This window comes from Schistocerca nitens, chromosome 4 (genome assembly GCF_023898315.1).
Source record: "Schistocerca nitens isolate TAMUIC-IGC-003100 chromosome 4, iqSchNite1.1, whole genome shotgun sequence".
Classification (NCBI taxonomy): Eukaryota; Metazoa; Arthropoda; class Insecta; order Orthoptera; family Acrididae; genus Schistocerca; species Schistocerca nitens.
This window is the reverse complement of record NC_064617.1, coordinates 93512254-93537708: the sequence shown is the minus strand read 5'-3', so window position 1 is coordinate 93537708 and position 25455 is coordinate 93512254. Positions and strand designations below refer to the sequence as shown.

The following is a 25455-nucleotide window of genomic DNA, read 5'->3' as shown; positions in this document are numbered from 1 at the left end:
GCTGCAGCCCTTTGAAGCACCATGGTGCAAAGTATCGGAACCATTCTTAGATGATTGTTTTGAGCAAACTTTAACTTTTTGTGAACAGTGATTTACACATAACTATGTTCAGTTGTAGAGACGCACCATTATATTCATACACATGCAGAGATTCTTCTGCGGTGGAAAAGGATTTGTCAGTCCGATACGATTACAGTTTTCATGTCACTGGGTGAATGCTCTCAAAGATTTGTATGGCTGAATATCTCATTTATTTCTATGCCACACTAAGATTGTGTGATGGATAGAGGAAGTTATTTCCCCTTCTATTCTTATATTTATGAACTGTACTGTTACTTTCTCAATGTAATTGATTGTTGGTGACAAACTTCATAAGAGATCAAATATATTGTGGAGATTTGTGAACATGCCCAGCTGTTTAAAGATCTGTCTACAAGAGATTTTGGAGTGAAACACCTACTGACCTTGTAATATTCTTCAGTGCAACAAATGCTTTCTTCTCAGTGAGGAGTTGCTCACCAATATGCCAAAATAAATTAGTTAATGAAAATTTAAGATTTATTCTAAAGATAGGGGTCATTTCCTTATATTTAAATGTTGGCACTCCAGAACAAAGTAGAAAAAAATGCAGCACCATAGCACAGTACTCATTGACAATAGCACAGTACTCATTGTTTTGATTTAGTAGTTGTTTAATTGTAGGTGAAAACAAACACAGATTGCTTTGAAAATTGCTGCTCCTGCCAATTCCAAAATGCACGTTGTGTAATTCAGTTTTTGTGTGCAATAGAATCTACAGCTGCCATACTTCACCATATAATTTGTTCCTAGTGAATGAGTGAATGGAATGATCAACAATTATGTCAAACCTTTAAAAGTGGCTGTACTAAGCAGAGTGGCAGGCTTTATATCACATGAATGAAATCATGCAACAAGTGGATCAAAAACTGTGATTTGATTTGATAAGTGGTGTACTGGCTGATACATTTTTCATGTTGGATACACTGCTGCATATGCTGCCTTACAGCATGCAATTGTCATGGGAAGGCTCATATATCACAAAATGTGTGCAAGGTGGGTATAGAAAATTCTACCAGCTAACACAAAGAGCCAAGAATGTGTAACATACTAGTGTTTCTGGACCTTTATCAACATGATGGATGTGATTTGTTTTCCCATAGTGTTACTGGTGATGAGAGGATTACCTACACCAATGCAGAATCCAACCAAAGGTCACTGTAGAGGCAACGTTAAATCATAAGCTAGTTACTTGAGTTCAAAAGTCATGGTTCACATTTTCGTAGAAAAAAAAGGCAAAATTTAGCTGACATGAGTATAAATAGTATTAAGCAACATAGTATTCATACGAAGTTTTCTAGATCTACTTCTCTTTCACTAACATAACTCATTCCACTCCCCTGAAAATTCTCCTTCATGATGAGTACTACAATCAATGAATGAATCCTATTTCAGGGAGGAGAGTAGGCTCTTAAAAGAAAGAAAGAAGACAAAAAATGTCAAGTGCTTTGGAAATATTCAGCACCTGGAGCACAGCAGGCATGGCCCACCCTTGGCAAGGCTACAGTATCTTGCACCGGAGGGCTAACTAAATTAACAATGAAATACTGACAAGGAGCACATTAATATTAGGCTATAGAGGCCTTTATGAGAAACTTTAACTTTTGGTTTGGAAAAGTTAGAGTTTTCAGCTATGTATTATACAACTCAATGTAAAGGAACCTGAATACTAGTTAACATTATAGCTATTCTGAAGATTGTTGCCAATAATTACACTACATTTCTTCATCATTATCTCATGAACTTAGTAATGCCAAAACTGTTTCAAATGTCGCAAACACAGGAGCTGTGATCATAATTACACACTTTCATCTAGGAATATACACTCACAGTCAGTCTTTCAAGGAGAACAATATAATGGTTATCAGTAGTTCAATATGACTACCATACTATCACTTTCTGTTAACTTTCAGCTACTTTGGACCTATTACTGCTATGATACATAATGATGTCACTTCACCAAAAGTGTCAACCCAAGCAAGAACCTTTGAAAATATTAATAATTAAAATAAGATGATATTATAAGTTAGAGTTTATATTACTTAAAATGGCAAGGAGAGGAAAACAATAATTTTTCACAGGCATTCTCACGTACAGCTCTATAATATTCATTTCTTACCACAAATATTGATTCACTGAATATGAGTAAGCATTTTAGGAAGAGAAACATGATGCACATTATATATCTCAGATATGTTATTTATATAACTAACTCTGTACAAAATACATTTTTCAAAATTATCAAATTGGACACTTTTAGTAAGCCATAGAAAGTTCACACAAAATCAAAAATTGGAATATATCTCAACTATCATCATAATACTAAAATACTCCAACAGTCCATTTGGTGAAGCTCTCCCTGTTGTCATTATGATTTTGTCATTCCTAAAATGACAGATTTCATTTTCACTGCAGGAAGTATTTGCCTCTATATCTGTTACAGAGACGAAATATCAATCGAAAACATTACAGGCAGTTAAGTGAACTATTTGTAAATAAGCGTCTCTTTCTGACAGCTGGAAAAGTCACTCCAGAGCGACGTATAGCTGGCCTAGAGAGTTGTGCTGGCCCATCTTCAGTGGTTTCTCTCAGCTCTACAGAGTTCCATCTGGATTGTTGGAGTGGAACATCAACTTGCACTGTGGGTGTGGCGGTTGAATTGATCTTCTGTTCTAGTTCCAGCAGTTTCTGGCAATATAAAAACACATTGTAAACTCATACAGAGAATAATTCTGATAAAAATTCAACATGATAATTTAATATTTTATGCAGAGAAATGACGTGTTCACATGGCAAAAAGTAGACAGTGTTCTCTTATGAAGATGAATGATAATATTCAAATTGGTGTCATTTGACTTGGCTTGAGACCCCACATTTATTCAAAGAAAGGAATCTTTCATATCAAATTTGAAAAACATCACATTATAATTAATAAAGAAAAGTGGACCCTGCCAATTGCAACACGTGGATGTATGCGTCTCATTCTTAACACTGTAGAATGCATAAACAAATGGTTGTCAGTTCATAAATTTTTACATTTTACCATGAAAACATACACAGTCATATTTTATGAAGTAAGATGCAAAGAAGCAAAGGGTGCCAAAACTTCTATTGCCTGGAGGAAATCATATAATTGGGATCAGATTGGAGTCTTGGCATGACATGTAGAAAATTTCATGGATAGTTTCGCTGGAAATATTAACAAACATTATATCACTAAATCTTTTCACCTAGAGCTCTGAAATTCTGGTTCAAAAAATTCATGGTAGATTCATTATCTTACACAAAATTTTATTAGCCTTACAGCAAAACATTCAATCATTTACATACAATTACTTAACAAAAACTTGTTTTGTACGGCCTGAATTGTTTTTGAAGCATCTGGGTTGTCCATGTATGAGGCTATTCATAAATTAACGTTGATTGACTATTAAAATTAAAACAAGTGCTTGCAGCTTCATGGTGCTTGAGTAGTTGGAAAAGGAGACTTTGAAGGTCAAATTGTGTCTGTCAGCTCTCTGTTGTGTTTGTCAGTCTGTAAGCAGCAAGCAATTGAAATGGACAGTATTATTGCATCTCTTGTCAGTTATGAGGTCGTCCACTTCCTGCAATCAACTGAGATTCATCATCAATTGTGTCCTGTATATATGTTTGGGTTTATTAGTGATGATGATGTGAGGAAGTGATGCAGAAAATTCAAGGCTGATCGCACATGTGTTCGTGATGAAAGTAGTCGAGGAAGTCATTCACATGTGACTGATGAATGTGTGCAACATGTTGATGAAATTGTGAATGTAAGACTTGGGTATGCAACCACTGAATTTTCTCAAAATGTGTCTCATACTTCAAGGATAACCCTCTTTATCACTATCACAGGGAGGTCAAGTTACCATAAGTTTTGTGCAAAGGAGGTACCAAAATGTCTAATTGATGTTCACAAAACTGAAAGAATGGGTTTGGCGCTGACATTCCTTCAGTACTACAATGGAGAGGGGGAGAAATTTCTGAACAGAATAATGACTGAGGATGAGACATGGGTGCAGTTAAGTGAACTCTGAAATAAAGGAACAAGCCAAACAATAGATACACACTCATTCTTCCAATAAGCCCATAAACTTCAAGCAGAGGCTGTCCGACTGCAAAATGATGGTTACATTTTTTTGGATCACAAAGGAATTTTGACAAGGGATTTCATGAGAGTAACAAGTGAGAATACTGTGACATCGTTTTGTGACTCTTACAGAACTCTGAAGGGCAATCCAGAACAAGTATCACTGGATGATTACTGAAGGAATCATTCTGCTTTACAAAAATTCATCTGACTCTATATTGCAAATTGAATGAAGGAAAATCTCAGACTTTGTTAGCTGGGACATTTTTCAACGCCTTCCCTATAGTGAGCACTTGCCATTGAATGACTTTCACCTCTTCTCCAAGATGAAGACTTGGCTGGCTATTTGACATTTCACAACTAGTGTTGAGGTCAAGGATGCTGTCAAAAACTGGCTGATGCACAGGTGGCACCATTCCCTGATGAAGGGATGAAGAAGCTGGTGTCACAGTACAATAAATGTTTGAATTTGGGTGGCGATTATGTGGAGAAGTAATGTCAACATTTTTAAAAAATACTATATTTTACTTTGTTTTAACAACGAATTGGAGGTTAATTTACGAATATACCTCATATTTGTCTCAATATTCCTTACAAAGGCGTTTTGTTTACCATTAATATTGACTTCCCAGATACTGACAATCAATCCTAGTGTCAACATTTACTATCTTCTGAATCTTACAAATTAAGTGAGTAAATTGTGTTTTGTGTAACTGCATTTTGCATAATCCATAGCTATTCCTACAGGTAAGTTATTTAATTTCAGGAAGTCATACAGTATCAGGAAAATATTTATTTATCACCCCGAGTAATCATTGTTGCCATCAAGTGTCCGTAAATCTTTGTTGTCAAGAGACCTGGTCTACATTACTATACTGTAGATTGACTAAATACCTGTTCAAAGTAAATTTTGGAAACACAGAAATTACTTTCTACTTATTTGGCACCCTTAGGAAAATCCCAAAATTTTGAACTGTTCTGTTGCTTTGATAGGAGATGCACTAACCAACAGAACAAACAGTTACAATTTTTTGATCACTTTTAATGTTTATTTTCACTCAGTTTATTTTGCATTCTAAGTTGATATTTCACTACTTCCCTTGGCATTCAATCTATAATTGCAGTGTGCATTATCTCACTTTGAAACATCAAGGTTTAATTGCTCAATGAATATCTAACCTAAGAGACAATGTGTGTGCATGAAACTTCCTGGCTGATTAAAACTGTGTGCCAGACCCAGACTTCAATTGAGGACCTTTGCCTTTCGAGGGAAAGAGCTCCACCATCTGAGCTACCCAACCACAACTCATGACCAATCCTGGCAGCTTTACTTCCACCAGTATCTCGTCTCCTAACCTCCAAACTTCACAGAAGCTCTCCTGCGAAACTTACAAGATTAGCACTCCCTGAAAGAAAGAATATTGGGGAAACATGGCTTAGCCACAATCTGCCACCAGATAAGAGATGAAGTACCAGGGAAGTAAGGCTGTGAAGATGGGTGGTGAGTCATGCTTGGTAGCTCAGTCAGTAGAGTACTTGCTCGCAAAAGACAAAGGTCCCTAGTTCGAGTCTTGGTCCAACACACAGTTTTAATCTGCCAGGAAGTTTCATATCAGTGCACACACTGCCACGGAGTGAAAATTTCAGTCTGGAATGTGTGTGAACGTTAATTTTGAAATGTGAGAGCCATTCCTTGTCTTTAAGGAATTAGCAAGGCTTGCAGTCTTCACTAATGAGGTGCCAAAATGAATTGAGCTTGGGTTATACATATTGCTGGTGGCAACAAAACCTTGACATGCATCCAACTACACTTTGCACCTTCAGTACCTGCTGGCAGAGTCCTGTCCACATCTTTCATGCCACTTTTCAGTTAACATATGAGTGTATAATTAGACAGCTATATCTAATGTTTCCTGAATTCTGTTACCTGTCCAACCAGCCAAGTTAGACAAATAGACAGTTCATCAGTGTCACAGCCCTTAGATGATGTGCAAGGAACATAGTTGCTTCAGTTAGTAACCTGAGTGCATCATCACTATCACATCCATGAACAGCAGACTGAAGCATTTTGACCACAGGCAAGACAGTATGCCACTGCTTATGAAAAGTGTCCAGTTTCCCTTCGCCCATGCACAGCACACAGTCCCCAACCATCTATCACTAAATACAAAATTAATCAAACACATGAATATTCAAAATAATTAAAGGTGCTAATATGACTTAGAAATATATGAAGTCACCCACAGAAAATCTCTCCCCCTCCCCCCCCCTCCTCACACCCTCTCTTTCTTTGCAGAACTGTAAGTTACATAAATAGACAATCTTGTCTATTTGCATCACCATGCAGGTAGAACAGAGAGTTATGAATACCATAACCCAGTTGGCAAGGCTGCTAATTGGTAAACTGGAAAGTCAAGGACTGCCTTGGTTCAGTCCTAAGCTTTTAAGAGTTGGTTCTGCTGGCCAATTTGAGCATTATACATTATTATCATGCCATAATTTGACCAAGGTTGTAGGATATTTCCAACATTCATTTTATCAAATGCTCAGTTTGGGATGCATTTCACCCAAACAACACAAAACATACACAGTTAGAAACATATTTGTTCAACTGTTGAATTTTAATGATGCCTGTCAATATTTTAAAAATAGAAGACATGAAAATCATACAATACAACAATACATCTATTAAACTGATCATCTGTGAAATTCGGTAAGGAAATAAAGTATTATAAATGTCAGGAAAGCTGAAAAGCAAATTTATTATAGTTTACTTTCTGCTTTTTCATTTTGAGAAGTATTATTCAATGTCATTCTTTTGCTGGTTATTTCTACTGACATCCAACAGAATTTTCTCAGCTTTCCTATTTTTTCTTTTTTCTTTTGAATTTTTCTTTGTCAACCTTAGATTATTACTACATGAATAAAAACAACTTTTGTGAATATTTTTATGCTTCATTTCCTAACCTGTTAATCATTTAGCTGGGTATATTCTGAATTTTCTAATATTACGATATTATTTCAGATAATTAACTGAAAAAGGTGGTATCCATGCATGATATTAAATTATATTAAATTATGCACTTTGTATATACCAATAAAATATGATTACTTTTTAGGAATCAAAGTAACCTACCCTCAAAAATATTGATTGCACAAGTATCAACCATACGAAGCACAATAAGTTTTGCATACCTACTGTCAAATTTAGTTCTTGGAGTACAAGATATCCAACTCAATAAAGTAGTTACATAAAAAAAGGCAGTTTTAGAATCTAGTCCCCTGATGTCTAAATCACTGTAGACACCTATGGTGCGAACCCACTACACACTGCAATCATAGCCTGTAAGTGCCATACGTGGAATCAAAGAATGCCCCCCACTCCATGTGTATGCAAGTCCTGAAAGTATCAATTGTTCTCGATGGAGGACATGATGAACAAATTGCTGCCCCATCCCAGGCACTGTAGAAGAATGGAAACACTGGTATCCATCAGTCCTCCCTCCCTACATGTGCATGGGCACTGTCATGCTAAAATATGGCATGTTAAGTTGCTTGAAAGAGTAGCAGTACTACTGGTTCTAAATCTGTCCTGAAGTAGCATATGTTGCTGAAGTTAACTTCAATATATGGGAACCAAAACTGCATGTTACATTCTGTGGTGCCCCATACCAGCATATTTGCATTTGTTTGCTATGCTCCTTAACAATGCAGACTGCCAGATTGCAGTCAACATAGTGGCACCTAATACATTTGCAACTATCACAGTAGCCGTAGGTGAAGCATATCTCATCCAAAAATAATACATTTTACCACCAATGTGATCACTGCAGTAAGAGGCATTTGTGTTTTCTGAACACTGGAAGATGGTGTTCAGGTACACATGCCACCAGTCCAGCCTGCAGATAGCATCAAATTGTTGACTCAAACATTGCCCTGCTCCAGTTTCAATCCAACATTTTGAGAAAGCTGTCACAATCAATTACTGTTTACAGAAATTGCTATAAAAGCTTGCTACCCTAGTGAATTTGAATTATTTGGGTCAATTCAAGAAGTGCTCAAGAGAGCAGTATTCATGAGCAAGATATGCTAGCTGGCTTATTTTGGGTTGCAGAAACAACTTACTTTGTTTGGTGGGATGTATGAGGAGGGTGGAAACTTTGAGCTGAGGTTACAGCCCTCTATATAAGTGACTGCAGTTTCACAACAAGCTCTGCAGAACTATCAAGCACAAGAATTCGATGAAACCTATCAGATTGTCAACCAACCAGAGTGCATCAGGCATATCAGCGTCACAACGTGGTATAACACAGATGTTACCACAGCTGACCCAACCCCAGATCAGTTCCAAAAACAACTGAACAAGCCTGTTTTGAGTAACATAGTGCAAAATCAAAAAAACTGGGATATGGTAAAGGATTCACAAACTGCTCTAGCAATACCTTACTGAAGCAACCAGGACATGCTAGTGAATAGTGCACCTAGTCCTGCATTCTTGCAAAAGTTTTCCAGAAGTACTTGTACAGATAAATCAACATGGTGAGATTTAAATATTGTTACAGAAATAAAGAAGAAAAACATAGAGAAATTTCTTGCAATGGCTAATAGGGAATTACTTCAAAATCCAAAGTACCATTCATGAATGATATCATTAATAATTTTGTAAAGGCTGGAAGAAACAGGAATCAAACAGAACTGAATCAGACACAAATGTCAACCTGTTAGAGAACATAAGTATGGTGCAAGCTAGTCAAATGTGTATTTGCATAGCTCCAGCGTGCTGGATTTTGTGGGACAGCAACTGATTTTAGATTGTGATGCAAAAAGAGACAGCCCAAGTTTCAGCTGACTGACTACATAAACATCCATTTTAGATGCAACACTGACTGTCTCTTTTTGCATCGCAGATGTGTATTCTGGAACTTTAGACATACTTGCTCACATTCTATTTTTGAGATTTACCAACTTGTGTTAATATTCATGAAATGCAGTGCTAGGTATCACCATATACTCATTGCTGTACAACAGAGCTTCAGCTGCCTCCACTTTGGACATATCAGGGGGGAAAATCAAGAGCCAAACCAGATATTATAGCTGTTATAGTTCCCATTCAGTTCAGTCTCATAACACGCCAGATTTTAAAAATGTGTATTCTGGAACTTTAGACATACTTGCTCACATTCTATTTTTGAGATTTACCAACTTGTGTTAATATTCATGAAATGCAGTGCTAGGTATCACCATATACTCATTGCTGTACAACAGAGCAATGGCAAGCTTTTCGTCACCAGCAGATAATGCACACAGTATCACAGAAGGGAATGGCTCAGGAATAGAGTCCTAATCACACAATCTCATTACAAGAAGGTCTAGCTTTAGTAAATTCTTATTTATTTGCTAATACGGTTACAACTGATCACTGTTACGTTCTCATTTATATGGCCAACACAGCTCATGTAGTCAAATTTCTCACCCCTTCTGATCATGAAGTCCAAGCAATTGATGTCAATTGCTGGTAGAGCACCCACCACAGCCTGCATTCAATCATGTGATAAGTGCTGATGGAAGTATGGTTTTGGGTCCACCCTGAATCAGTGCTATGAATTAACAGTAACAGAGGAGACCAACATAACAGGTATTTCCACAATAATGCTATAGATACTAAAGCTGTTCTCAATACTTTTATCAACAGCCACAATTTTCAATGCCTCCAAATTTTCAAAACTCCCATTTGCCAGTGCCACAATAGAAGGCACAAGCTACAGTAACTAATCAGCCAAATCTGGAGCATATCAGTCACAACATTCTGCTTCAGAGTAGCATTCAAGATCTAACTCATGACATATACAAGACTGTTTTAGCTTTGACACAGCATGTTGGTCAAAGGTGTACTGGATCCAAACACCATACCACTCATTTGAGTCCTTCCAAAGCTGGACTCTACATGTGTACTGTTCTGCAAGCCACCTCAACTGAGGAACTCAGTGGTCATTGCATCCATTGTTCAAATAACTTATAGGAATGTAGCTGTGAAATATCTTCAACATCAATATTTCAACAAGTATATACCTGTCATTTTCAAGACATAAATGAAATGAGATATCACACTGTGAATGGCAACTTAAATCATTGGTGGGTGGAACTACAGCAACCACAAACAAAATAAAATGTTTGCAGAAAACGGCACTCACTGTAATAAAATAGCGCTATCACACAACCAAAGACATCCAAGACCAGATAACATCAATAGTAAAACATTAACTAACAATGTGAGAACAATTAACACTAACAGTAATAATGTCTCTACCTATAAGGCCACTAGCCAGTTTAATCTCAACAGCTTCCTTAATAACACTATCCCAATAACTGGAAGTGCACACTAGAACCTTTGAGTTGAATTCCATCACTTGCTGATACCAGGCAATGTTCTGCAACCACAGATTTCCTTGGCAGTTGAAAACGTGTGTGGTGCTTAAACTCCATACAATGTCCTGATGATATGACTGGTGTATGATCTGCCACAGCTACAAGGGACAGGGTACACACCAACCTTATGCAGATCAATAGCACTGTCTACAGTGCCACAAAGAATCCTAAGCTTTGACGGTGGTCACAAGAAACACTTCACTCCATGCTTCCTCAGAATATCATCAATCCTGTTAGAAATATTTACTGCACAATGAAAGAAAGCTGCAAACTTAGGTGCAGTACACTCTCATCACTCACTCAAATCATATTTGGTCAAAGGCACAACATGTGGCTGATTTGTCACTCACTATACCATTCTGGTGAAAAGTAACTTCAAGGTGGTTTAACTCAACTGAAAAAGTTTCAGGGTCGAGATGACATGGGCATTATGAACCAAAATACAAAGCACTCCTTTACACTGATCCAGATGACTAGTAGTCTTAATAGAGTGACAAGATGATGTACTACACAGTTCACTAAAGCACCCATATTATGGTGTTTCACTACATAGTACATCAAGAGCACCTGTATTACATGAGAGGGAGACCACATCAAAATTTAGTAAAATATCAGTCAGTCAAACAGACTCCCTCTAATTGTCATATATAATATCCTGAATTCCTAATATGATGTACCCATTGACAAACTAGTGGGCTCAAAAGACTAGCAGGGTGTTATGCTACACAGTAAGTCAGAGCACCTCTGTTACTGACAATGTTTCTAAGAGTGATTCCTTCCTTATATATCTTTGTGACACCATACAATCTAAGATGGATTCCTTCCCTATGTGTCTTCAGAACATCAGAGGGACAGAACAATATAAGTCAAGAATCTTGATAATATCTTGTGACAGGGAACTTTTCTTCAAAAGGGTGTCAGTCTCCCATCTCAATCTTTTTTGTCAGGTCAGCACTGAATCTGCAATTGTTGGGACAAATAGTAAACACTGCATCTTACTAATATAATTCCTCTTGTCCAACACAAATGTAGCACTGCCCTTGTCTACGGCTAAGAGAGTAATATCAGGATCCTCTCAGAGAGAATAAAGCAGACCTCTCTGCTGTTGTAATATTACTCTTGGGTGAATGTACACTCATTAACATACAATATGCTTGTCTCTTAACCACCTCAGCAGCATCCATGATGTGGTTTAAAAACAGCTTGTTCGACAGAACTTAAAAATAACAACTGGCAAATGTTTGTATGACAATGCAAAGTTCAAACTTTTCCCTGGCACAGATAAAGCTGCATCATTCAAAGATTTCTCAGCAAGGTTGATTACAGAACATCAAAATGTAATATTACAATCTAAACCACAGGAAAGCTAAAACTAAGCAGCAGAATGCTGGGCAGCAATGCATCAAAACTGAGCCTGGGGAGCACTGTCCATCCAGCCAGTCCAAAGAATATGCTGCAATTGCTGAAGCAACCTTCAAGTTGGGCCAAAACAGACCTTTAGAAAGAAAATCCAACTGTTGGCCGAGTATATCAGATTCTCCCACGAAAATTGATGCAATTAGTGACAAGAGAATTAAAGTGATGCACTACTTTGGCAAACCTTGAAACAATATTATGGTCTCAACACTGCAACAAAAACAAAAGAGCACATTGCAGTCTCACTAACTTTAGCAAGCAGTGATACATTTGCACCCCGTAAAGGAAATGTGAAACTTGAGCTCCTCCTGGCATACCGAATGTTCAAATAACTTACAGGAATGCAGCCGAGTAACATTCGGCTAAGCTAACTATTGATAACGTCTTATGCTAGTTACCTTTGGCTGTGTTGTGATGTCAGTTGTTTGCAGCACGTGTTGTCTTTCTGCACTTTGTTTCCAGTTGCTGTAGCATTACTCTTATCCACAGGTAAGATAACAATATTAGGATCCACCCTGAGAGAATGCAAAGCTGGGCTCTCTGCTGTTCCAATACGACTCTTCAGCAAATGTACCGTCATCAGCACAAGATTTGCTTCTCTTCTAACCTCCTCAGCTGCATTCAGAAGTAGTTTAAAAACATACTGTTCAACAGAACATAAAATGAACAACAGGGAAACATTTGGGCACTGGGCTTCAGTTGACATTAACAGTTGTCTCTCATTTCATTTGTGCCAAGAAAATGACAGGATGTTCCCCTGTTGAAATATTTGCAGTTGATGAAGATGTTACCTGGTTTCATTCCTATAATTTATTTGAAAATTTGGTATGCTGGAAGTAGCTTAACACATTGCAAACTGGATGCCATGGTGTGGTTATTGTTGCAGTTCCCAGCAATTTTCATATGATGCACATGAAATGAGCATGCCTTCCTTATTTGAATGTAGCTGCACTTCCCAGCCTCAACTGCTGATGAAAGTGGGCAGACATGTTTCTATGATGTTCTAATATTCTTTAAAGGTGTGATATCTCTGGAAACATGCACCTTTATGTAATGGTACTTCACAAAACTGACAGTAGTATCTTGGTTCATTCCTTTTACAATGCACTGCACAAATTGTGCATGGTCTTGCTGGATATTTCTTTTTTCCACTTCCCACAACAGCCCAAATAGTATGTTCTTTCAAGTTCCCTGACAACTGGCCAGGTGGATCCTTAGCAGGTGCTCATTTTGTAGATCAGATTGCTTCAGTTTCCTCCACAGTTGTTGCCCCAATTTGTTGATCACTTGTCCAGGCTATTGAAACTTATTTTAGAAACATTTTATACTTTTTAAAATCAGGATTTAAGTTTTTTTACGCTTCGTATGTGTTAAACAAAGCACAATTTATTAGAAACAGAACTACTTTCTTTGTCCATTTATTAACTTTCCACATTATCCCACAATATGAAAGATATTGATCAGCTCTGTCCACGCCTTTCATAAATTTATTGTACATCACAATACATTTTGGTTTCTGCATGATTACCCCTTGTCGTGTTTTTTCCCTGTCACAACCATGGATACACTGTGAATTGCTGTTATCATTCTCACCTCTCTTTTATCTTTCCATACCTGTAGCAAAATGGCGCCTTGTCTTCATATGTAGTGTCAACTTCCTTTAGAGAATTTGCTTCTGTTTGTAGACATTGAGGAACACCTCTATTGTTTCATATTGTACTACAAACTCTTGTTTTCCTTTCTAGAAGTGTTTTGGTAATAGGTGTGCTGTTGTGATAACTGTCTTGATAAACATGGTGCTGCATGCCAAGGTGAGGTGAAAATACAGAGAGAATAGTGTCTTGAAGATTTCTTCCTTCCACAGTGTATATTTCTAGGCTGGAGATATATCCACTTACACTTTCGCAAACCATACAAACAAGCGAACCATATCTCATAAGTTATCCAGGATTATATGTCCAGAAACGAAGCTGCCCTCTGCATCGTATCACTGACTTATCAAGAGAAAGCTCCTCTTCAGGTTTGTATACAGTCTGAAATTGATCTAGGCAGTACTTTAGCACAGCTTCAACTTTTTATAGAGTTGTTTCCCTGACTGCTCTGTAATGAATTGTCATTGAAATGCCACAATTTCCATATCTGCTCAAATCGACTTCCACTCATTAGCTTGCCAAAAATCAGTGTCTCTATTGGAGGACCTGTTGACCAATAGTCCTTCCAATAATCTTTTTTATTTGCCCCATCAAGATAATCTTGCCCAGATTTTTTTTTACCATTCAACAGCAGTGATATTTGTAAATTTGGGAGACTTCGGAGATCCTTTATAAACGTTTTTGTTTTGTTCCTAATACAAGTTTGATTGTGTTGACATCTGATCAAACAAATCATCCCCTTGAAATAATTCCTCAGTACTTATAACACTGCAGATCTCACTGGCCTAGAATACCTCTAAATGTTTCTAAAATAATGATCTTGTCCTCCTTCAATCAACTTTCACTCTCAGAAGCTTCATCACTTAAATTGTTCATGATTATCTCACTTTGGTTGGCTACAGCCTTGTTTTTTCTCCTTCACCTCCACTAACACTGTCGGTAACATCACCTGAGTCACATCACCTGAGTCACTTGGAACATCAGAACGATTGCCCACAAACAGTTCAGCAAGAGCCTCGCTTTTCGTCAACTGTTTCCATGCTATACTGCACAAGGCAACAACTACAGTACTGACTATTTCGTGGTACTGAATGTTGACAGTAAAAGAAAAGATAAAAATAAATTCATACTGCTGCTCACTGCACTGAACACTCCAATTCACACATAAGTTATTCTAAATTGAACCAGTTACCAGCATGAGCAACAGGTCTCAGAAAATGTGCACAGAACAAAAAATGTAAATTTACGTGATAACAAGTAAATCTACGTCTGCCACACTTAATGTGTTAAGTTTCGTCGGCTATGTTTCCCATGGCTTTCTAATGTTAACTGAGTGTCTGTAGCTGTCATAATATCACACTGGATGTGTTAAGATCTGCAGCAGATAGTAGAATTAGGCCACTGCCAAGTCATGATGACATCACTGTGTGTATCCCAATTTTGGTGGTCAAGACCCTGGCGAGACACCATGCTAATAGTGTGCAATATTGCTTCTAGGCTTATAAAAGCCTCAATTTAGCAAGAAAGAGAATCCACATGTTTCTTCAGGTATTTCATATCCATCTGAAGTTGCTTACTAATAATTGGTTCCTGTAGGGCAACCAAATTGTGTAGATGTTAATTGTCATATTTCTGCCACTGTTCCAAATACCGTAGTCCTACACGTTTTCTATAGGGTTAAGATTGGATGACTTTGCAGGCTGAACCTTTCTCAAACCAGGAACAAATGCGTGCAGCCATGTGAACACAGTTATTGTCAGTCTTGGAAGACAATAGTGACAACATACTCACCATCAAGGTTAGAAGAAACAGTGACACTTGATCACTGAGAATGTTGAGATCCGGGAAAAACCCAGGAATGTTTTCATCTGGGAGAAAACCGGGAAAGACCCGGGAATTGTTTAGAATTCCGGGAATTTTTCATTGCTTCAGTTTTCAGTTAAATTTTTGTGATTTTGACTGGTAAGACTGATACTCTAACAAAGGATATTACTGTGCCCCACTACTGCAGAATAATACTGCAGCAACGAAACATGGCCGGGCGGTGTGGCCAAGCGGTTCTAGGCACTTCAGTCTGGAACCGCGCGACCGCTACGGTCACAGGCTCGAATCCTGCCTCGGGCATGGCTGTGTGTGATGTCCTTAGGTTAGTTGGGTTTAAGTAGCTCCAAGTTCTAGGGGACTGATGACCTCAAATTTTGAGTCCCATAGTGCTCAGAGCCATTTGAACCATTTTGAACACAACATGAATGAGAGAAAAAAAAAGGAAACGGAAATGAAACTTAAGTTGCAAAGGAAATGCACCATATACAATAACAAAACACAGTGCTCATACAAGCGTCCGCCAACAGCGAAGTGTCAAAGGCTTTAGAAAGACTATACAATGCTTCATAACAACAAATTGCCTCCGATGAGTGTGACGTGATGTGGCAACTGTTTAAATTAGATTCGTTTAAGCAGTTGCGGGCGGGCTCTTGGGTATGCGCAGATGCATCTGGTTACAGAAGTGTGGCTGGGTGCCACTATCTTGTATTGCCCCGGTTCGGAAATATTGTAGATCCGGGGCTGATGCACAGAGCAGTCTGAGTTGTTGTGGGGAGGTGGGTCGTCTCCACATGACCCGTGTTTATGTTTAGTGATTTTGCTGTTTCCTCTTCGTTTATTGCTCTCACATTAAATGAAAACAAAATCGATTTTTGTGGCCAGGAGCTAGCAAATGAATTAAAATACATTCACATAATTACGGAAGGCTAAAATACCTTAATTAGTTTCAGATTTTATTTCCACCTTTTTGACAGTCAAGCATTAATCGCCTTGCAGAACAATGAAGTTATTTTTTTCGGTTTGCTAAAGAGATTTGGCTTTTATTAATCTTTTCCACTGAGGCAGTAAATTTATTTGAAACGAAGTGTTTAATTTCACACTATTGGCTAGTTTCAACTGTCCGCTACATTTCAAGTGCACGTATGGCATTATGCCATAATAAAGGACCCAAACATGAGATAATACAGTACTGGTACTCCAAGAAACTTTACATCCGAATCTGGACATACGAATGTGCACTTTAAGCCTAATTATGCATTTTAGTATGGTTCACAAAATTCTGATGCTCTTGAAGTATCCTCTGATGTCTTGTTTCTTTTATGACATAATGTAAGATCTTTTAATGTTTTACACATAGGAACATCGGGCTTCATGCGTCATCACAGCTGCACAAGCGCGTTGACGCCTGTTATCTGGCACTGTCTGGCAACTGCTGAAACGAACCTATTTCTAACAGGTCGCGGGAAAATGTTGCGGTTGGTGGTTTGAAAAGCATTACATTCAAAGTAAATTTCCTTTTACACAAGATGAACTATGTGCGAGAATGTAAGATAAATTTCCTAAATCACAAAGCGTTTGACTCTCATTTAAAAATCAACTCTTTGAGGAGACCATTTAGAAGAATTTCGAGCGCAGAAGGTCAGACATTTACATTGTTATTAAAAATTTACTGGCACATTTGTGTGATGTACCTTAAAGTGTAACATGCGCAAAAATGATCAACATTATATGTGGAAGCTTAGTTTCTCTTCCAGCTTATTAATCTTAGAGACCAATATTATATGTGAAAGCTATGTATATTAATTTAAACCATTAACTTTTCTTAACTGAGTGTTCGCGCAACTTATGAGTGATCTTGCTATTGACTGACTGCATCATGTGTCCTATGCTGTCATCAGCTGGTGAGATCACATGACATGAGCTGACTGGCCTACAAAAGCGCATCGCAATCTCGATTTCAATGCTTCGGAAAGTAACACGCGGTATTTAGTGGAATCGAATTTATACCTTCACAATATGAAAATATGCAGCGTACATGTTGCTGCACATCAAAGGTCTTTCAAAACATGTCCCTCCCCCCCCCCCTCCTCCGAGTATTGTTTTCTGAAGTGCCGGAAAATTATACGTCGGTATATAAAACCATAACCATTCAAAGGATTGATGAGTTTTACAGTGCTGAGGAAGAGAAAACTGTCACTTCCCCCATGGAAGAAGTGTATTTTCACCTGGGAGAAAGTGTATTTTTAACTGGGAAATCCGGGAAAAATCCAGGATTTTTTTTTTCCTTGTCCACATATACACCCTGCAAGTACAATGTTTTCTAAATCCATGTTGATTGTGTGTCGATAGACCATTCTCTTCAAGGTAATTCACAGTGTTTGAACACAGTATAATTTTCAGAATCCTGCTGCATATCAATGTAAACGATATGGGCTTGTAATTTAGTGGATTACTGTTACTGTCTTCTTTGAATATTGGTGTGACCTGTGTGACTTTCTAGTCTTTGGGTATGGCTCTTTGACTGAGTGAGTGGCTGTATATAATTGTTAAATATGAAGCTATTGCATCACCATATTCTGAAAGGAACCTAATTGGTAGAACTTTTCATTTCTCCACCTGTGGACAAATTAATATGGTATCCACAACAAATGGTTTTCCTATCCTGGACAAGATTCCAAGGAACTAAGGTGATCTCATGGGTATAAAAAATTTGGAGCCCTGCACAGACAAAATATATACAAATAGAGAAGGAAACATTGTCCATTGTGTATTAGATGCGTGAATTTCACCTTCTCTTGTATAGCATAAAATTTCATCCTGTAAGCAGTCATAAACCACTGTTAATTATCTCATTGTCAGAACCCATTTTCTGGTAAAGAGGCCACAAAGATTACAGTGGTGTTCTTTATTCACAACTAAATACAATTATGAGTTTTTATGCAAAAAAGTGTCGCAATACTTTAATGCAGAGGCTCTCTCTCAACATCCTAGAGGGCCCCAATCCTGAATTTGACACCCAGTAGGTCATATGTTAGAGATGGTTATGGAAGCCATACACACACTACATTACCTTGTGGGAATAATTGATCCCACGGTTGACTGTAGTGTGTGTTAGTATCAGAACAAAGTTTATATCTGAAGTTACTCTCAGTATTGTGATATTGTATGTTGTTTTCAAATGTATTTGTGGAGAAACAAGGAGTTCTGTACACTATGTGCATGATTTTAAGTGGTGTATAAGTGTTACCCATATAATTGGTGACCTTGTCAGCAAAGCATAAAATATAAGTGTGGACAATTCATTTTGTGGGCAGTTAAACATGGCACCACACCAATGGAAGAGCCCTCGGGTACTCAGCATTCGTTGGCTGAGTATGGGCCTGGTGACCCCAGGGTTCCTGAGCTGGGGAACGGTAAGTGCCGCCAGTCTCCTGTTACCAGTAGCTCTGGGCATGTGTCAGTGACCACTGTATGGCGCAGCAGTGGAACGTTGTGTGTCGCAGGGAATGGGGATCTTGGCTTAACTGCCTGGATTGTGGGGATGGTAAAAACCTCTACAAAAAAAAACCTTCAATCTCTAGGTGTGCTGTGCACTGATGAGATGCATGGCTGTTGAGGTGGAACAGTTGTTAGCAGGCAACCTCTGGGGAACCTGCCACACTTCAGTTGCATAAGGCTTACTCAGGCACATGGGGCTCTGTCTAAGTGGACCCTTGTATCTGTAGCTGCTCATGGGACCAAGATGGAACCCTTGAATTCATCATCTTCTCTTCCCAATGGGAAAGGTTTACTGCCTGGTAGTATTCACACCCAATCCTTCAAATGAATGAGGGAGGCTAGCCCTCCTGATAACCTGCACCAGTTGAATTATAGTAACAGGGCTCAGGAGTCATAAACCAAAATGTGTTTTTCTTCATTAAGAGGAAGGAGGGGACATTTGAAAACATGTCCCCCTTCTATATACATAAAGGCTTGGAAGGACTTCCTGAAAGCCTGAAGTCTATTAAGCGGCTGTGGAACGGTTCTCTACTGGTTGAGAGTAACAGAACAAAGCAGGTGGAACTACTTATGAAAACCAAAAAACTGGGTGAATATGATATAACTGTAGAACTGCATAACTCACATAACTCTAGCAAGGGTGTGGTTCCATGCCGTGACATTATGTATATTGACACAGCCGAACTTGAGCAGGAATGGGCATTACAGGGGATAGTAGATGTAGAGAAAAGGATGTGTAGGAGTAATGGAGAAACTGAGAAGACCGCCACCTTCATTGTGACCTTTAATTCTCCAATGTTGCCTGACCACATCATAGCACGTTTCCTCCAACTTAGTGTTAGGCCTTACGTACCTAACCCCATGCGCTGCTACAAATGCCAGCACTTTGGTCACACAGCGCTTAGTTGCAGGGGTGAAGTGATCTGTGGGAAACGTGGAAAGGCAGCCCATGAAGCTGGGATTTAATGTCCATCTTCAGCAGTCTGCGTTAACTGCTCTGGGAGCCATCCAGTCTATTGCCAAGACTGCCCTGTTTTTGCAGAGGAACAAAAAATTCAGATACTAAAAGTCACCAAGTTGATCCCCTATGCTGAAGCCAAAAAGGAATATAAGGTGACGAAACGTCCCATCTTTACCACTTGTTATGCTTCCATGGCACGGCAACCTGTTTGTAAAATTTACACCTCGACGCAGACGTCGTCCAATGTACAACCATCCACCACCAGCACCTGTACTTGCATGTGTATGTGCCAAGGCAAAACGAGTAAGGATAAAGCAATCCAAGCAGCCACCACAGAAAAGACCAGCAACAGTTCCATAGTGAGTGTCAAGAAGGCACACAACAAGCAGAGAGCCTCTCAATGGCCCCTTTCCCCCTCATCCATGAAGGGACAGGGTGCAGGAAAGGTTCACGACGTTCGGGTCAAAAGTTGTCCCGAGCGCTGTCAGACTGGTGAGCACGACATCATGTAGTTAGAGATGCCTTGGATCCAGGCAGCCCCTCTGCTCCTCCTCACTCTACAAGTGCTTCACCTCTGCAGTGCAAAGATAGGGGTAAATTAAAACCACATCAATGAAATGGCTCCCATCCTACAGTGGAACTTGCAAGGGTTCAGGACGTATGTGGAGGAACTCTGTCTCTTATCTCAGGGTAGACCACTCTATCTGTGTCTCCAGGAGACTCATTTCCATCAGTCATACACCCCTGAGGTACGAGGCTATGTACTCCACAAAAAGGATGACCTGAGTGGAGAGAGAGCTTTAGGAGGCATAGGTATTTTTGTCAGCACCAACTACCACTCCTCAACTCTCTCACTTACAATGACTTTACAAGCAGTTGCTGTATCAGTGCATGTGCGTCATCCATTGACAATATGTTCCCTTTACTTGCCTCCACATGAAGCACTTGGTGAAGAGGCCCTAACTGACCTTATTACACAGCTCCTCCACCCCTGTGGTGATTTTAATGCACATAATGTGCTTTGAGGCTCTACAACTACCAGCCCCAGGGCTAGAGCAATTGAGAGGCTTCTTGTGTTAACTTCTTGTGTTATCATGCGCATACTCGTTAAATGCAGGACAGAGAACTCACTTCTGCATAGCAATTGAATCGTTCTCTGCCACTGATCTCTCGCTTTGCTCTCCAGCTGTTGCTCACACTGCTCAATGGGAAGTGGTCGATGACTTGCATGGAACTGATGACTTCCCAATCTGGATTCACCTGCCAAATGGGGTGGAACCCAAATAGAAACTGGTGCTCTGAAGAGCCAACTGGACACTTTTTAGCCAGTTGGCCCAGTTTGAACATTGTGGGAACGTTGAGGCACAGGTGGATCATATTACCAAAATGATCCATCATGCTGCTGCAGCATACACTCCACAGTCCACGGAACAACAGAAGAGGCAATCTGTCCCTTGGTGGAGTGCCAAATGCCGCTCTGTAATCAGGACCAGATGTGTGGCTCTGCATGGGTTCAAGTGTTGGCCAACTGCAGAGAATCTTGCAGCCTTTCGGATGATGAGGGCAAAGTGTCACCGAATTATTCAAGAGAGCAAGAAGAGGTCATGGCAACAGTTCCTGAACACCATTGATTGTTCCACCAACAGCTCTGTTGTATGGGAGACTATCAGGAGAATTTCTGGGAGAGGAGGCAAGTGCCCCGTGGCTGCTGTAATGGGGAACAGCACTCTCCAAACCAATCTGCGAGACATTGCCAAGACTATGGTGGTGTATTTTACCACAGTTACTGCAACAGGGGGAGGTTACCATGAGAAAAAGATTGAATAATCAACGAAAGGATAACGTTCTACGAGTCGGGGCGTGGAATGTCAGAAGCTTGAATGTGGTAGGGAAACTACAGAATCTGAAAAGGGAAATGCAAAGGCTCAATCTAGATATAGTAGGGGTCAGTGAAGTGAAGTGGAAGGAAGACAAGGATTTCTGGTCAGATGAGTATCGGGTAATATCAACAGCAGCAGAAAATGGTATAACAAGTGTAGGATTCGTTATGAATAGGAAGGTATGGCAGAGGGTGTGTTACTGTGAACAGTTCAGTGACCGGGTTGTTCTAATCAGAATCGACAGCAGACCAACACCGACAACGATAGTTCAGGTATGCATGCCGACGTCGCAAGCTGAAGATGAACAGATAGAGAAAGTGTATGAGGATATTGAAAGGGTAATGCAGTATGTAAAGGGGGACGAAAATCTAATAGTCATCGGCGACTGGAATGCAGTTGTAGGGGAAGGAGTAGAAGAAAAGGTTACAGGAGACTATGGGCTTGGGACAAGGAATGAAAGAGGAGAAAGACTAATTGAGTTCTGTAACAAGTTTCAGCTAGTAATAGCGAATACCCTGTTCAAGAATCACAAGAGGAGGAGGTATACTTGGAAAAGGCCGGGAGATACGGGAAGATTTCAATTAGATTACATCATGGTCAGACAGAGATTCCGAAATCAGATACTGGATTGTAAGGCGTACCCAGGAGCAGATATAGACTCAGATCACAATATAGTAGTGATGAAGAGTAGGCTGAAGTTCAAGACATTAGTCAGGAAGAATCAATACGCAAAGAAGTGGGATACGGAAGTACTAAGGAATGACGAGATACGTTTGAAGTTCTCTAACGCTATAGATACAGCAATAAGGAATAGCGCAGTAGGCAGTACAGTTGAAGAGGAATGGACATCTCTAAAAAGGGCCATCACAGAAGTTGGGAAGGAAAACATAAGTACAAAGAAGGTAGCTGCGAAGAAACCATGGGTAACAGAAGAAATACTTCAGTTGATTGATGAAAGGAGGAAGTACAAACATGTTCCGGGAAAATCAGGAATACTGAAATACAAGTCGCTGAGGAATGAAATAAATAGGAAGTGCAGGGAAGCTAAAACGAAATGGCTGCAGGAAAAATGTGAAGACATCAAAAAAGATATGATTGTCGGAAGGACAGACTCAGCATCCAGGAAAGTCAAAACAACCTTTGGTGACATTAAAAGCAACGGTGGTAACTTTAAGAGTGCAACGGGAATTCCACTGTTAAATGCAGAGGAGAGAGCAGATAGATGGAAAGAATACATTGAAAGCCTCTATGAGGGTTAAGATTTGTCTTATGTGATAGAAGAAGAAACAGGAGTCAATTTAGAAGAGATAGGGGATCCAGTATTAGAATCAGAATTTAAAAGAGCTTTGGAGGACTTACGGTCAAATAAGGCAGAAGGGATAGATAACATTCCATCATAATTTCTAAAATCATTGGGGAAAGTGGCAACAAAACGACTATTCGCATTGGTGTGTAGAATATATGAGTCTGGCGACATACCATCTGATTTTCGGAAAAGCATCATCCACACAATTCCGAAGACGGCAAGAGCTGACAAGTGCGAGAATTATCGCACAATCAGCTTAACAGCTCATGCATCGAAGCTACTTACAAGAATAATATACAGAAGAATGGAAAAGAAAATTGAGAATGCGCTAGGTGACGATCAGTTTGGCTTTAGGAAAAGTAAAGGGACGAGAGAGGCAATTCTGACATTACGGCTAATAATGGAAGCAAGGCTAAAGAAAAATCAAGACACTTTCATAGGATTTGTCGACCTGGAAAAAGCGTTCGACAATATAAAACGGTGCAAGCTGTTCGAGATTCTGAAAAAAGTAGGGGTAAGCTATAGGGAGAAATGGGTCATATACAATATGTACAACAACCAAGAGGGAATAATAAGAGTGGACGATCAAGAACGAAGTGCTCGTATTAAGAAGGGTGTAAGACAAGGCTGTAGCCTTTCGCCCCTACTCTTCAATCTGTACATCGAGGAAGCAATGATGGAAATAAAAGAAAGGTTTAGGAGTGGAATTAAAATACAAGGTGAAAGGATATCAATGATACGATTCGCTGATGACATTGCTATCCTGAGTGAAAGTGAAGATGAATTAAATGATCTGCTGAACGGAATGAACAGTCAAATGAGTACACAGTACGGTTTGAGAGTAAATTGGAGAAAGACGAAGGTAATGAGAAGTAGTAGAAATGAGAACAGCGAGAAACTTAACATCAGGATTGATGGTCACAAAGTCAATGAAGTTAAGGAATTCTGCTACCTAGGCAGTAAAATAACCAATGACGGACGGAGCAAGGAGGACATCAAAAGCAGACTCGCTATGGCAAAAAAGGCATTTCTGGCCAAGAGAAGTCTACTAATATCAAATACCAGCCTTAATTTGAGGAAGAAATTACTGAGGATGTACTTCTGGAGTACAGCATTGTATGGTAGTGAAACATGGACTGTGGGAAAACCGGAACAGAAGAGAATCTAAGCATTTGAGATGTGGTGCTATAGACGAATGTTGAAAATTAGGTGGACTGATAAGGTAAGGAATGAGGAGGTTCTATGCAGAATCGGAGAGGAAAGGAATATGTGGAAAATACTGATAAGGAGAAGGGACAGGATGATAGGACATCTGCTAAAACATGAGGGAATGACTTCCATGGTACTAGAGGGAGTGGAGGGAGCTGTAGAGGGCAAAAACTGTAGAGGAAGACAGAGATTGGAATACGTCAAGCAAATAATTGAGGACGTAGGTTGCAAGTGCTACTCTGAGATGAAGAGGTTAGCACAGGAAAGGAATTCGTGGCGGGCCGCATCAAACCAGTCAGTAGACTGATGACCAAAAAAAAAACTGCAACAGTCAGTCAGGATCCAGATTTCCAGTGCCATAGAGCGATTGCTGGGACATGTAGTTTGGACCTCCAGTCCACTTCTAATGAAGATTATAACTGTGCATTTTCCATGTGGGAGCTGGATTCTGCATTGTCTGCAGCTCGTGACACATCCCCTGGTGATGACAGGATCCATTACAGTATGCTGTGGCACCTCACAAGGCGAAATAAAGATATCCTCCTCGTACTTTTTAATGTCATTTTGGCGTCGGGTCACTTTCTCAACTCGTGGCATGAGGCAATTTTAATTCCTCTTTTAAAACCTGGAAAAGACTGTACATGCCCAAGTAGTTGCCATAGTGTTGCCCTCACTAGCTGCCTGGGGACCTTGGAGTGGATGGTCAACCGCCACCTGGTCTGGATCTTAGATTCCAGGCAACTTCTTAGTCGCTTTCAGTGTGGGTTCAGGAGGTATCACTCCATGATAACATTGCCCTCCTGGAGGCGGCTATACAACAGGCTTTTCTACGTCAGCATTACCTTCTAAGTATATTTTTTGACATTGAGAAGGCCTACGATAGTACTTGGAGGCATCTTATTTTGGAGCTGCTCCATGAATAGGGTTTCATGGTTGTCTTCCCATTTTTATTCAGTGCTTCCTCTTGCCACAATATTTTAGACACCTAGTTGGTGACATCCTTCTGATCCTTTGAGCAGGGAAATGGTGTCCCTCAAGGTAGCACTTTAAGTGTGACTGTCTTTGTCATAGCTATTAATAGTATTACATCCCAA

General features: G+C 39.5%; 1 protein-coding gene across 1 annotated transcript in view; it reads right to left on the bottom strand.

Moving 5' to 3' along the window:
- Positions 1–2296: 2296 nt before the first annotated feature.
- Positions 2297–25455, bottom strand: part of LOC126252815 (epidermal growth factor receptor substrate 15 homolog) — a 158167-nt gene continuing 135008 nt past the window's right edge. The window contains exon 8 of the mRNA XM_049953756.1: positions 2297–2766. Coding sequence (XP_049809713.1) covers positions 2545–2766 — 222 coding nt within the window. The 3' untranslated portion in view covers positions 2297–2544. The remainder of the gene's footprint in view (positions 2767–25455) is intronic.